Raw genomic sequence first — 14578 nt, 5'->3', positions numbered from 1 at the left:
CTGTCCTTAAGTCACAGAGCCAGAAACAACTCTCATCGGCTGGTTCTGCAGTCTGTGTTCTTATCACAAGTAGTACTGTTCATCCCTATTTGAATATAGAACACTTCATGGAAGTAAAAGACAGGTTAGTCTTTTTTTTTAAAGATTTATTTTATTTATTTGAAAGACAGAGTTACGGAGAGAGGTTGATATATATATAGAGAGAGAGGTCTTCCACCCGATGGTTCACTCCCCAAGATGGCCGCAACGGCCAAAGCTGTGCCAACCCGAAGCCAGGAGCCAGGAGCTTCTTCTGGGTCTCCTACCTGGGTGCAGGGGCCCAAGGGCTTGGGCCATCTTCTACTGCTTTCCCAGGTCATAGCAGAGAGCTGGATTGGAAGAGGAGCAGCTGGGACTAGAACCTGCACCCATATGGGATGCTGGTGCTTCAGACCAGGGCTTTAACCCATTGCGCCACAGTGCTGGCCCCAAGATAGGATAGTCTTAAGAGGAGTTAGAACTGCTCCTGACATTGACAGCAGTTGTAATTACATCCTAATTGTGGGAGGCATTTGCCAATCACTAAATTTTATAGACTCCATTTTCCTGTATGTAAAATGGAAGTTAGAAATTATATCAGATAAGCTCTTCCTTGGTTTTCCTGTGGATAAATAAAAGAATGCATGCAAAATAAGTTTTATAAGATGTGAACTATCATACTGAAATGTGTTTTAAAATAGAAGCTAAATGCACATCATGCATTATTGTTTGAACATTTATTTGAGTTGCTTTTCATCAGTGTCCACCAAAAGAATATTTATTTCTCTCTAAGTGAAGTCTCCAGCTCTAGAAAACTGGTTTTTGGAGGGTCTTTTGTTTTTGTTATTTGTTCTGCTTTTATTCTGAAAACAATGCAACAATAATAGTTGTATTCTGGGCTAAATGAAAATGAGCACGTCATAACTGATATTTTCAACTTGGGAAGTATAGGAGGTCATGCCACAATGACCAGGCCTACCTTAGAAAAGGGAAGCACATTATTTTAGCCTACATAAAGCATATTTTCTTAGTCACAAGAACTGTTTACTCCACCCAGTGTTTTCAAAGGGGAAAAAAATGTTCTCGTATCTGGAGAATGTGGTACTCTGTGCTCATTGTGTTTTATTTTTGTACGAACTGATGACCTCTAGATCGGATGTTGCCCTTCACTTCTAAGAACGCAGATTTTGTAACATTCAGTCGTACACTGAACGCAGAATACAATAATCAGGTTAGAGCTAAAATAATCCAGGATGTGACAAGATCTCTACACTGTAATAACTGTGAGAAAGAACATTCAAGTTCAGGCCTTTGATGTCTTTGTAGACTGCTTTATTTTTATCTTAACTCTCTGTTCAGATAGAAGTTTCAGTTTGCTTTTCAAAATTCCTTATTGTGGAAACAGCGGAGTTAATCATATACTCAAAAGGACGGTTGCCTCCCAGACAGTTAACACTGAAGAACTTGGAAGGATCCAGTTACCATTCTTTTCATTCCTTTCTCATCTCTGTACACAATAACAGTCACCTGTATGTTTCTGTTCACAGTATCTGGAAGGGAAAACCCTTGATCTCTCTGTTCAGTAATAAGTAGATCTAAAATGTTAATATTCTTTTGAAAATGCACTCTAAAGCATCTCTTTAAGGCAGGTGTCATAATATTTTTACTTTCTCTGCAAAATCACTGCCAAGTGCTGGACTAAAGAACAAAACAGCATCAATCACTCAGCAACTGCATACCTGGAACAAACAATCCTGTCATATTCTCCCAGGCTCCTAACACACCCTTGAAAGGTGTCACAAATATCACTGTCAAGTGCCCGGTGGAAAATAGCAGAAGGCTTGTTCCTCTTCCAGAAGTGGGGTTGTCTGAGCTTTGTCTCATTAGGGACACATCCTAGTCCTTTTTTTGACAAGGCTGCTACCCATGCACAGGTTTTTCATAGTACACATTTTTCCATAAGCCATTGAAGACCCCTCGTATTCATGGGTTTCAAAAAAATTCTTGCACCAAAAGATTCCATTTTCTGTAAACTTTTTGAAGTACTCACATGTTAATTCTTTGTCTGTATTCTTACCTTGGAGAAATGAAGAGACCAATTTCCCCGTCTCATAATTGCAAACTGATGTTCAATGAGTTTCTCGGAGAAATGAGCACCCTTTCAGGGGGTAAAGAGAACTGTCACATAGCAGGCCTGGGTGATTCTCTACATATATTTCAATGCTCAATATCAAGGAATTAAAATCTGTGAAATTAGAAAGATCCTAATGAAGCTACTACCATTGTTCTTTGCAGAGGATATGGCACTTCTTCTGTAGGGATCTGTGCAGTCTCCACTGTGCAATAAGATGTGACCATCTCAGTTATTTCATACTGTAAAATAAACTGGAAATATGTTATTATAAAAAAAGAAGGAATAAGAAAGAAAGGAGGAGGGAGGGTGGGAGCATGGGATGGTATGGTAGGAAGTATCACTATGATCTTGAATCTGGAAATATGAAATAAATGAAATTTGTTCACCTTAAAAAACATAAATTGGCACCAGCGCTGTGGTGTAGTAGATAAAGGCACTGACTGCAATGCTGACATCCTATATAGATGCCAGTTTGTGTCCCAGATGCTCTACTTCTGATCCAACTCCCTGCTAATGCAACTGGGAGAAGCAGTGGAAAATGGCCCAAGTGTTTGGGCCCCTACACCCATGTGGGAGACATGGGAAAAGCTCCTGGCTCCTGGCTCCTGGCTCCTGGCTCCTGGCTCCTGGCTCCTGGCTCCTGGCTCTGGCCTGGCCCAATACTAGCCATTGTAGCCATCTGGATGAAAGATCCTCTCTCTATGTGTTTCTCCCTCTCTCTCTATGACTCTGACCTCCAAATAATAAATAAATCTTTTTAAAACTTTTTAAAAAAAAATGTTGAGAGATACACCATTAAGGCATTCTACCTGTTTTCTAATAGCCATTCTATGCCTCTTGGAGTAAGTGGGTTTAGAAGTGCAAGTGGAAGCATCACTTCCCTTCCTCCTTTCCTGGGTTTATGATGGAGGCCTCTATAACGAAAGACAAATTAACAGAAGAAAAGCATACGAATTTATTTAAGTTGTACATGGCTTGGGAGCCTGTTTAACCTGATTTTTAAATAATAGATTTGATGAAGAGTGACTAGTCATGAAGAAATAAGATAGGGTAAGGGGTACAAATCCGGTGATAATAAACTGAGGGACATTCAGCAAAGCCTCTTTGTTCCATTTCCTCTCTGTTCTTCCTCTATCAGTAAGGATGTTCCTCTTCTCTGAATGTAGGCAGCCGTTCCTCACATGGAGGTCTCTGAGCTGTCCTAGGGGAAGTCAAATCCTTTTCCTGGGCTTTATGACCTACTTCATGGGAGAGGGCGGAGGGGAAGGTGAGAGTGGCTTTCCTGCTTCTGCCATTTTTCTACATTGCTTAACATTGAAATATTTTGGGATACGATATCCTGATCCTCATCATAGGATATAAAAGTTATTTTTGTGTGATTTTTAAAAGGAGATGATTTTAGAGAACTCATTGTCTAGACAATTATCAGCACTGATATTTCAATTATCTTCTCTTCATAATGCATAATGAAGGAATAATGTATTGTCTAGAAATATGGTGACCTTTGTCATTAATATATACTATTCTTCATCATTTCATCTCTTGTCTCCATCTATGTGATCAGTAACCAAAAAGTCAGGAAGCAGCAGAGAGAGAAAGATAGAATTCAGTTTTGTGTCTGCCCTTACTCTTATGATTGTAACAAGATGTTGGCATAACCCCCTATACTCTCCAGGAGAACTTCATGAAGTCACGAGAATGTTCTGTGTCTTCACTGTCTAATGTGGTAATCACCAGCAACATGCTGCCTAATAGCAACATGTGGATATTGGGCCCTTGAACGATTCATAACACAAAGTGAAGCTGAATTTTTAAATTTTATTTAATATTAACTAATCAAAATCTAAATACCAAGGCATGGCCAGTGGCTCCTATATTGGACAGCAGAATCTAGACCCATCTGTTATTGACACATTTACAGCATCTAGAATCATTCCAGTGTCTGGACAACATGAAAAAAAGAAAGTTCAGAGGATCATTTCTATTTTAATGTAGACTCTCATATAAAAATTTACATTCTATTACCACTTAAGAGTTAGGAGATGTAAATAGATATTTATATATAATTAGTCATATAATGTTGAGCCTCGAACTTGAGATAAAAGAATAGTACTTGTAGCTTTTGTATGTTTGAAACATCTGTTATTGAAACAAATTGATTTGTCTGAAATTCCAAACTGAGAACAAGAGGTAAGAAATTCTTTTCAAGGAGTCTACTCCCTGGCAAAAAGCCAGGATTTGGGTTCTGATTATAACTAAAAATAAGAAAAGCTTAGAAAATCTCTTTTTTGTTGCTTTTCTAGAAATAACATTTCTAGAGTTCACAGAGACTCTCCCTACTACTATCCTTTTTTTACATGGGTGAGACAATGAGTCAGATTTTTCCTGTGTTTCCCTAGAAAAAAGGACAAGAAAGTGAAAAATTTACAGAGCTGGGGGACAGGAGATGCTGGAGTTAAGTTGCCACTGAGGAGCAGCAACTTAAAACTCCCCCAGGACCTCACCTTTCCTCCCTAAAACCCCACAATAACCTGCTCCCTGAATTCCAAGACAGACCTCAAAGTATGTGATAGCCATTAACTGTCACATTCTATCCTACCTCCAAATCTGATCCTACTGAAAATGTGTAAGGAGTATAAACAAATTGGTGCTTGAAGTGCTAGCTAAATGCAAAATACTAAAGAAATAAGCTATAAACAAGAACCTTTAACATTTGTAGACTGCTTATTAAATAGTTCACTCACTCTTCTAGACAAGGGCAGTGATAACACCTGTGCTGCTTACCACATGGGGCTACCGGGTGACAGTGCATCTGAAGACAGTGAGCTACTTTATTTGAGATTATGGTCTGGCTTCCTCAGTTCTGTCTACACTTCAGCTATGAAGACTCCCTATGTGAGTGGAGTTGCCATTAATAAAAAAATGAACATCCTTTCCCTTCTCAATCTGGCTTCATATCACGTCTTTTTGCCAAAGCTCGGCAAACCTGCCATGGGGTAAAGATACTCCCTGGGCAGACAAGGCCCCTGGTGTTGTGAATAATACCCAATGCCAGTGAAATCTGGGGTCCACTAGGTTTCTATTATGTTTTCTGCCAATGATCGTCTGAACAGGAAGTCATTAATCCTCTATAGGACTGTAAAAGCTGTTTAACTATTTAAATATATAAAGTAGGTCTGCAGCTAAATACACCTTATAACCCCAGAGTGTGCAAGGACAGCTGCTGCTAGAAGGAAATATGCAGGGTGCCCTTATGGTGTAGCAGGTTAAGCTGCCAATGCTGGCATCCTATGTCGGCATCAGTTCAAGTCCTGGTGGCCCCACTTCTGAACCAGCTCCTTTCTAATGGTTTAAGAAAGCAGCATAAGATGGTCCAAGTGTCTGAGCCCCTGCCACCTATGAGGGAGACCCGGATGAAGTGCCTAGCTTCAGCTTGGCCCAGCCTTCTGTGTTGCAGCCATTTCACGAGTAAACTAATAGATGAAGTTCTCTCTCTCTCCCTCTCTCTCTCTCTCCCTCCCTCCCTCTCTCCCTCTCTCCCTCTCTCTCCCTCTCTCCCTGTCTCCTCCACCTCTTCCTCTCTCCCTGTCTCTCTCCTTCCCTCTTTCTAACTCTGCTTTTCAATTTAAAAAGAAATCTTTAAAAAAAAATGAAGTAAATATCCACAGATGTCAGTGCTGCATTTTTCAATACCTATGGCCATTTTATAAACCTTCTCTATGAGGCAGCCTTTTCTCACCTTCATATTTAACTTCTTTTTTTAAGGTTTATTTATTTATTTGAAAGTCAGAGTTACACATAGAGAGGAGAGGCAGAGAAAGAGATTGAGAGAGAGAGAGAGAGAGAGAGAGAGAGGTCTTTCATCCGATGGTTCACTCCCCAGATGGCAGCAACGGCTGGAGCTGCACTGATCCGAAGCCAGGAGCCAGGAACTTCTTCCCGGTCTCCCACATGGGTGCAGGGGCCCAAGGACTTGGGCCGTCTTCCACTGCTTTCCCAGGCCATAGCAGAGAGCTGGATCGGAAGTGGGGCAGTGGGGTCTCGAACCAGTGCCCGTATGGATGCCGGCGCTTCAGGCCAGGGCTTCAACCCACTGCGCCACAGCGCCGGCCCCCATATTTAACTTCTTAGCTCAATGTGGCTGAACTGTTTGTCATGTGTGTACTTTTTTATTGAGTACTGTGTCTCTTGATTTGATATAAAGTACTTCTGTTACAACACTTGGCCTCTATCTACTGCGATGATTGCTCGCAGGTTGAATTATTCAGGTAGAAAACATTATCCTGTCTTGAAAAGTTTTACTTATAGATTTCAGAATAATTCACCAAAATTCCTTAAAAATCTTGATTCTACACACATTTTCCATAAAATCTGTATACAAGAAAGAAGTTAAAAGAGTGGAAAAATAGTCTTTTGCTGTTTTTGTTTTCTAAGTAATTGTGTTGAATACTGCTTGCTTTACAAGTTAGGTGGAATCTTAAATAAACTCTTAATGATTCAGGTTTATACAATGCATTTCTCCTAAAATATGTACTTGTGTTCCTTTGTCAGCCATTAATTTGAGAACAGTTACAAGGCCTTAACAACCTTTTTTTATTTTCCCAATAAACAAGAACCCGACTCAGCAGCTACAGCTTTTCTGCCTGGTATTGTTTTATTAGTGTAATAGCTTTATAACAATGATTCATTCAGTGGTTTATTGGCAACAAGGCGAGTAACTGTAGTGAAATATCTTTTGTAATGTGGTAATTTGCAAAACTGAGCACCCTTGATTCTGTATAGTGGTATAAAAACCATCAGCTGGCTCAGTCACTCTCCATTTAGTAGCTGTCAGCCATTCCTGGCTTCATGTGGTTTCCCAGGGACTGGAGAGGAGTCAGTACCATTTTATCCCATAGATGCTAAGAAATGGCTGGCTGCCCCTCAGAGGATTTTATTTCTGTGCGTGTCCTTGCAGCTGTGAATCAGAGCTTGGAAAATAGGAAAGTGTTTTGTGACAGTACCTATTAGCAAGTTTCTTTCCACTGTGATAATTAATTCAGTGGTTCCTTCCCTTTAAAGGTGACCAGATAACCCATAACCAGCCGGTTTGCTTTCTTTCATAAAGGCTTTTCATTTTTCTTTTAACTTTCCCTGCTCCTTCAAATCAGCCTTGCTTTCTTCCTCCTCTCAATACTGTGTACCACAACCTAAGACTATTACATGGTCTGAAAGCTTTGAACATCAGTGCTGTGATCAGCCAGTAAAGCAGTCCAATTTCCACTTTGTTCAAACAGTGCCTTCCTGTCTTGTCTGGGAAAAGTGTCTGCCAATTCATTTTTCTCTTCTTATCAGCAAAACACATATATACTCTGCTTGTGTTGCTTAGTATAAAACACAGGGAAAATCCCCGAACAATCAGAAGACCAGTTAGAAAAACTGCCCAGGCTTCTGCTCCCATCCCAAAGCACTCACTTTTGTTTGGCATCAAATGAGAAAGCAAATCAATGGAGTGCTGGTTTTACAGGTGCTATTTATTGCAAATCTCTATGCCTTGATAAGAGTCTTCATTAAATAAAGAATATTATCACATGCTCACCTTGCTAGGAATCATTGCCTTCCCATGCATTCCCCACCCCCATAATGTAGTGTGCGTGCAGACAGTTTTGGACAGTCACAACTAATACATAGTGGAGAAATTCTTGGCAAAGCTGCAGGTGTCCAACCCCCAACTCCTTCCAAAGCACAGTTACCAAATATGGTGCAGCTGGGATTGCCTGTCTGTCAGGAACATGGCTATCTGGTACTCAAAAATTATTTATCCTTTGCTTTATTTACTTTTCATGGGAAACCATTTTTTTTAACTTTCTGCACTTAACTGGCAGGGAAAAACATGAAAATAAGAAAAGGGAGGCCGGCGCTGCGGCTCACTAGGCTAATCCTCCGCCTAGCGGCGCCGGCACACCGGGTTCTAGTCCCGGTCGGGGCGGCGGATTCTGTCCCGGTTGCCCCTCTTCCAGGCCAGCCCTCTGCTGTGGCCAGGGAGTGCAGTAGAGGATGGCCCAGGTGCTTGGGCCCTGCACCCCATGGGAGACCAGGAAAAGCACCTGGCTCCGGGCTGCTGCCATCGGAGGGTGAACCAACGGCAAAGGAAGATCTTTCTCTCTGTCTCTCTCTCTCACGGTCCACTCTGCCTGTCAAAAAAAAGAAAAAAAAAAAAGGGAAATGTCATTGTAACTCTGCTCTCATTACTTTAAATTCTATTTCAAAATTGTGTGAGTGGTCAAGAGCATGGTCTGATTGGTTTTGGTCTGTCTCTTATTTTCTTGCCTGTTTTGTTTTGCTGCACACTGGATGGAGGTTGAGATAGATGGGATGCAGAGAAGTGGCAAGAGGAACAAACTTCAAACCATTCCCATGCTTCTGCATTGGCAACATTGCCCACCACATTCACCCCAATGTATTTCTTCAGCAGCTACTATATTTCCAACACACTGGTTAGATGTAGAAAGAAAAGCTTGGGTTTCACGTACAATGTCATGACCAAGGCCATGAGAGTTAGCTTCTGATTCTACCACTTACAAGCTCCATGATCATGGACAAGTAACTTGATCACTCTCTTTGTCTATAAGCTACATTTAAAAGGCATTTATCTCACTGGGTTTCAGTGAGTCCAGATAATTTACCATTTGCTAGGCCACTTACAATAGTGTCTGGCATCTAACAAGCACTCAATAATGTTGGTGCTTTATCTTCCTTGTCCTCAGCGCTCTTATAATCCAATTAATAAATATAATTTGTAATAAATCATGTGAAATTATATGATGCTCATCAGAAGTAGGGTAGAATTGCAGAAGCAAATGGTAACAATAGTAGTATTTGGAGTGTCTTTACCAATGTTGAATACAATTTAGCCTCTCCTGTCATTAATCCTCTCAGAGTTTCTTCCCCCAGGTTTGCACTCCCAATTCTTTTGAAGCTTTGCTGCATATGAGACTCCATGTTCCATTCCAGGCTCCCCAGCTCCAGTGGACATTGAACAGATGCAGTGATTTATTCCCGACTCACTGGAATTCCCATGGCACGGCAGGCTTGAATTCCAAATGAGAAAAATTATTCAGACCCACATGCATGAGCGCTGAGGACTCAGCATATTTTTCTAGGAGATGATCTGAGGTTGTTTAAGACTTTAAACATTTATTGTGAGAATGAGAAAATGACTAGAATAGAATCCATAAAAATTAGTGTGGGAGTGTCATGAAATGTTATGCAGAAATTAAAGCAAGATGCTCCTGCATTTAACCTTCAACTAGTGTCAAAATATATGAAGCAAAACCTAACAGGTTTCTACTGTATTGTGCATGTGGGGCCAGATACACCTTTGAGACTCAAAAAATATTTTAGCTCTGTTAGAATCATTGGGTCACAGTATACCAGGAGCTGGAAGAGAAAATCCTGGTCCCAAATCCAAGTTGCCAGAAGACCCTGGTTCTTCTCTTCCTTTAGATCCCAAGTTACCTAATCTGTAACATGAGCATGATAGCCTCTTTGCAATGCAAAAAAGTTTTTCTGAGAGTAAAACCTTATTATCTGTGCAAATTCTTTGAAAATTAAAAAATGTAACACAATTGGATGATGGTGTCACAATGGAATTTGTGGCCTAACAGGAAAATAGAACAAAATCTGAAGTAAAAGCTAACAGGAACCTAAGATAATAAAGACAAGGAGGCCGGTGCCGTGGCTCACTAGGCTAATCCTCCGCCTGCGGCGCCGGCACCCTGGGTTCTAGTCCTGGTCGGGGCACCGGATTCTGTCCCAGTTACCCCTCTTCCAGTCCAGCTCTCTGCTGTGGCCAGGGAGTGCAGTGGAGGATGGCCCAAGTGCTTGGGCCCTGCACCCGCATGGGAGACCAGGAAGAAGCACCTGGCTCCTGGCTTCGGATCAGCGCGGTATGCTGGCCACAGCGCGCCAGCCTCATGGCCATTGGAGGGTGAACCAACAGCAAAGGAAGACCTTTCTCTCTGTCTCTCTCTCTCTCACTGTCCATTCTGCCTGTCAAAGAAAGAGAGAGAGAGAGAGAGAGAGAGAGAGAGAGAGAGAAACTTTATGGCTACCAGGAATACCTTTAAAAAATACAATGCCAGCACACCGGGTTCTAGTCCCGGTTGGAGTGCCAGATTCTGTCCCGGTTGCTCCTCTTCCAGTCCAGCTCTCTGCTGTGGCCCGGGAGTGCAGTGGAGGATGGCCCAAGTGTTTGGGCCCTGCACCCACATGGGAGACCAGGAGGAAGCACCTGGCTCCTGGCTTCGGAGCGGCGCAGCATGCACCGGCCGTAGCGGCCACTTGGGGGGTGAACCAACAGAAAAAGGAAGACCTTTCTCTCTGTCTCTCTCTCACTGTCCACTCTGCCTGTCAAATAAATAAATAAATAAAGACAGACAAGGAAACAGGTAAACTGTCTATTCGGTGTATGGGAAAACAAGTATGTAATTTTATCAAGTATTTATCTAAATGACAAACTTTTACTTAAAAATGTCATAACAGGGAGCAGAAGTTGGCTCTGTTTAAATTAGTGATTTAAGAAATTATACTTAAATGAAATAAATGTTTTAAAAAATTAAAGGTGGGGCAAGCATTTGGCACAGGGACTAAGACACTGCTTGGGACGCCTATATTCATATTAGAATGCTTGGGTTCCAGTTTCAACTCTACTTCTGATTCCCGCTTCCTGCTATTGTGCAACCTCAAGGCAAAAGTGATGGCTTAAGTTTTTGGGTCCCTGCCACCACAGAGGAGATCTGGATTGAGTTCCCAGTTCGCAGTCAGGCTGGTCCAGCCCCAGCTGTTGTGAGCATTTGCAACCAAAGCAGCAGATGGAAGATCTCTGGATGTCTCTGTCTGCCTATGCCAATTTATATTTCAAATGAATAAAACAACATTTCCTTAAAAATGAAGGATATACTTATTGATTTAACAAATGTTATATTGATACCAGGTCCTAAAGTATAAAAACTGTCTGGACCTTGACTGGTTTTGGATTGAAATACTATTGTACTTTAACAAATATGAAAGAACAGAAATGTATTTTCATTCCTTAACATCACAAATGACCTTCTTAAGGCAAAAGGTCTTACCTCAACCCAACACTTAATACTGACATATCATATCATATCATTTGCATGAGTTTATGCATTATCCCATCTTTGGAAATAATGTGGTCATTATTATATTTATCTGTAGCACATACTTTAGTCAGAAGGATGTAATATTTGGGATAGCACTTTTCACAAAACAGGTCCATAGAAAGCTAATAAAAATGTTTAAGGTACAACTGAAGGTCATCTTGGTATGGCAGGTACACAATGCAGAGGCATTCCTCTGTGATCAGTGGCCTTCTCCAATGCAGGGGATCAGTGTTTGTTGGCCAAGGTGTTCAGATGTGTGCCTTCTAAAGTAAGCCCGTAGCTGTAGTTGAATTCTCGATGAGTTAAGTGTTTGTTGTTATAAAAAGGCATAAGGAAGTGGCACCGGGCTGCAGCAAATTCTAAGGGCTTTCTAACAGGTAATATGTTTTTGTCATAGGTATTAAAGTTTGAGCCTGGCCATTTCAAGAGGAGGAACAGAGCTAAGAACATGGCTCTTGTTGACATCCAGTTGGATCACCATGAACGGTGTGACTGTATCTGCAGCTCAAGACCACCTCGATAAAAGACTGTGCACACACTTACGTTAAGCATGCAAGAGCAGTTAGTTTAAGGAGGGTGTGGTAAGAGATCCTTTTCCCACCAGCAACAGAACGTACTACTAGCATGCATTGCAATGAATACAAGTGGTGGCTGAATTTCAACCTAGCTTTGTTATTGCCATAGCACATAAAAGGGTATGTCATCAACTTCTATATCCAATAATATAGGATTCCATTTAATGATAGTATATGAGGAGATATATATACCACATATATACATATATGACATATGTATATCTCCATATCTAGATGTAAATATATCAGATGATTTATTTGGTATATATAGCCAGGCACACAGAGCTCATATATGGTTATTTAGAACCTTAGTCTTTTGACAAAATAAGGGGAATATCAAATATATATTTCTTTAAAAAATCCAGAAGATGAATTTGTTTATTTTTTGATTTTGAATTACCAGAAAATTTTGAATCTTTCTTTGGAAAAGTATCTTGTATATTAAAAACCAAAAGATGAGCTTTTCTTATGTACATGTCTTAGTTGATTATAAAACAGAAGAAAAACATGATTTCTGAGAAAAGGGCAAATACTTAATCATTTTTCCCAGGAGATGCAGTTACCTGTGTAGATGATAATTACTTGTCTCCAAAACTGTGCCAAAATAATATAGGTGCTTTAGAAAGTAAGTCATTAAGTCTTCTTTTTATGCATTTTGCTGATGTATGCTAATTCATTTAACACCTGTCTCAAAAATTGCTCAGAAGGTTTATTATTATAATCTTGCAAGAGACAATTTATAAGTTGTAGCCAAGTTTTGAATTCTTTTCTTTCCATAAACCCCTCCACAAGAGCAAATCCTTCCAAGAATGACATGGGGACTGTGTATGAGCCTTTCATAAAGGTATACATTGGCAGAATTAAGCAATGCAAACTTAAAAAAAAGTAAACTTCAAAATGTTCACATGACTGGAAATCAGAATGTCTGGTGGAATCCTTGTTCAGTAATGGATTCAAACTCTCTAAGCCATGCCAACACTTTTATGTATTTTGCCTTTGTGTCCCTGTCTCTTCAACATATAGACGTGAATTTACAGCAGTGTTTTATACTTGGCAAGCCAGCATGGATTATTCATAGTCTAAAAGCTTTTGCATATTAATAAAACAACCAATTTTGCTGATGTAAATCTCTGATCATATACTCAGTCACCATTCTGCTTCTCATTCCTGAACCCAGTGAAATCAGATCTGGGGTCTCGGTGCTTTCCAAATCTTTGGAGCTTGTTTTAGGAAGCCAGTTGTAACTTAAGGGAGCACAAGTTTGGCTCTGTTCCCCCCGCCCCGGAAAATTGTTTTGCAGTGGTTATTGATATTTAGAGTAAATCTTCCTCCCTGGCTCCTGTATGTCTATTTTAAATGAGACTGACCCCAGGAGCAGGAAATGATTCATTATTCTCTAAAGAAAGACACTTAAGAGAGAACACTGAAATCGAGATAGCCCAGGGACTGCTCAGGAGAGCTCCATTTTTCTTCCTGACTTACAAGTAAAAAGGAGAGCTGATTTCTTCTATGAGTCTAGGGCCCTACGGACTACAGCCAGACACGGTGAGGCATATGTGACTGCACTACTTAAAGCCCAGTGTCAGAGGAGTGGCCTATTCAATATAATTAGATTGCTACAATGCCCCAAACCCAAGTTCTCAAGTGTCCTTCAGGAGCTTGATTCGTCTCCTGTTTTTGTAGTGAAAGACCTGTGCTTATTAAAGATATAACTTTTACTGCTCCCCTAAAAGTATCCGGTGTTTTTACTCAGGGACTGATTGGAAAAATTTAAATACTCTATTGTTTAGTCTCCAGAAACCCAGAGCACAGTCAGAAATAGCCAGGCAGACACCAACAATCAGGAGCCACTCTTCTCCTTCATGGCCACTGCAAGTTTTCTGTGAAATCATTGGCTTCCTGTACCAACCTCAAAATGCGTGTTACATCATTCCAGTTTTTTATGGCTCACATCATAACTGTAAATATGAAAAACTGGAGTGTTCCACCCAATTTTTAATAAACCTTTCAGGTTGCAATAACCCCACAATAGTTTTCAGTTAAAACCCTATCTATATGTTTATTTATTACCTTAAATGTAAACAGGCATATTCAGTCACTTTACTTTTGCTTTCCTGAGTGTTTTATTAAAACTCCTCCCTTGGTTATCTGTTATCTATTGCACTTCCAACTTGTAGCCAATAAATCTGTTTCATGGCCATCAAAGGAATAAAAAGCTTACCGTACAAATTACATTTCAAAACAAGCCCCAATAAATCCACATGTCTGCATGGCTCACTCAATATGTTCTTACAGAATAAAACACTTTCGTAGGTAACGATTTTATGTTTGCTTTTCACATTGGTAAAATGCAGCTTTTTAGGCTTCATAGCATTTTCTGTAAGCAAATGTAATATGCTTCTTCATGAAAAATAAATATTGCTTTTGAACAAAACCATTCCATTATTTATTACTAAATTGCAAATTTAAAGGCATACCAGATTACAAACTTGCTTTCACAAATGTATGCAACGGTTTGGAGTGATTGGGTGATTTCTGAGTGCTTCATTTTATAATGGCTGAAAGAGAAAACATCTGCTCTCAGCTTATTCTGTCTCTGACCTGCAACTACACAGCAAATTGGGACTTGGGTTTTGTTTTCTTGCTCCTGTTGTTGCTTCTTACTTCACTTTTTTTTCTTGGGTCTT

General features: G+C 40.3%; 1 protein-coding gene across 2 annotated transcripts in view; it reads left to right on the top strand.

The window, feature by feature from the left end:
• Nucleotides 1–14325, top strand: part of PDGFD (platelet derived growth factor D) — a 275631-nt gene extending 261306 nt beyond the window's left edge. The window contains exon 7 of one of the 2 annotated variants that reach the window (XM_002708534.6): nt 11714–14325. In XM_002708534.6, the coding sequence (XP_002708580.1) occupies nt 11714–11839 (126 nt within the window). In that variant the 3' untranslated portion in view covers nt 11840–14325. 2 annotated transcript variants of the gene reach the window in all.
• Nucleotides 14326–14578: the final 253 nt, after the last annotated feature.

This window comes from Oryctolagus cuniculus, chromosome 1 (assembly GCF_051225735.1).
Source record: "Oryctolagus cuniculus isolate XC-2025 breed Fujian yellow rabbit chromosome 1, ASM5122573v1, whole genome shotgun sequence".
NCBI lineage: Eukaryota > Metazoa > Chordata > Mammalia > Lagomorpha > Leporidae > Oryctolagus > Oryctolagus cuniculus.
The sequence above is the reverse complement of the archived record's forward strand: the minus strand, read 5'-3'. Positions and strand labels throughout refer to the sequence as shown.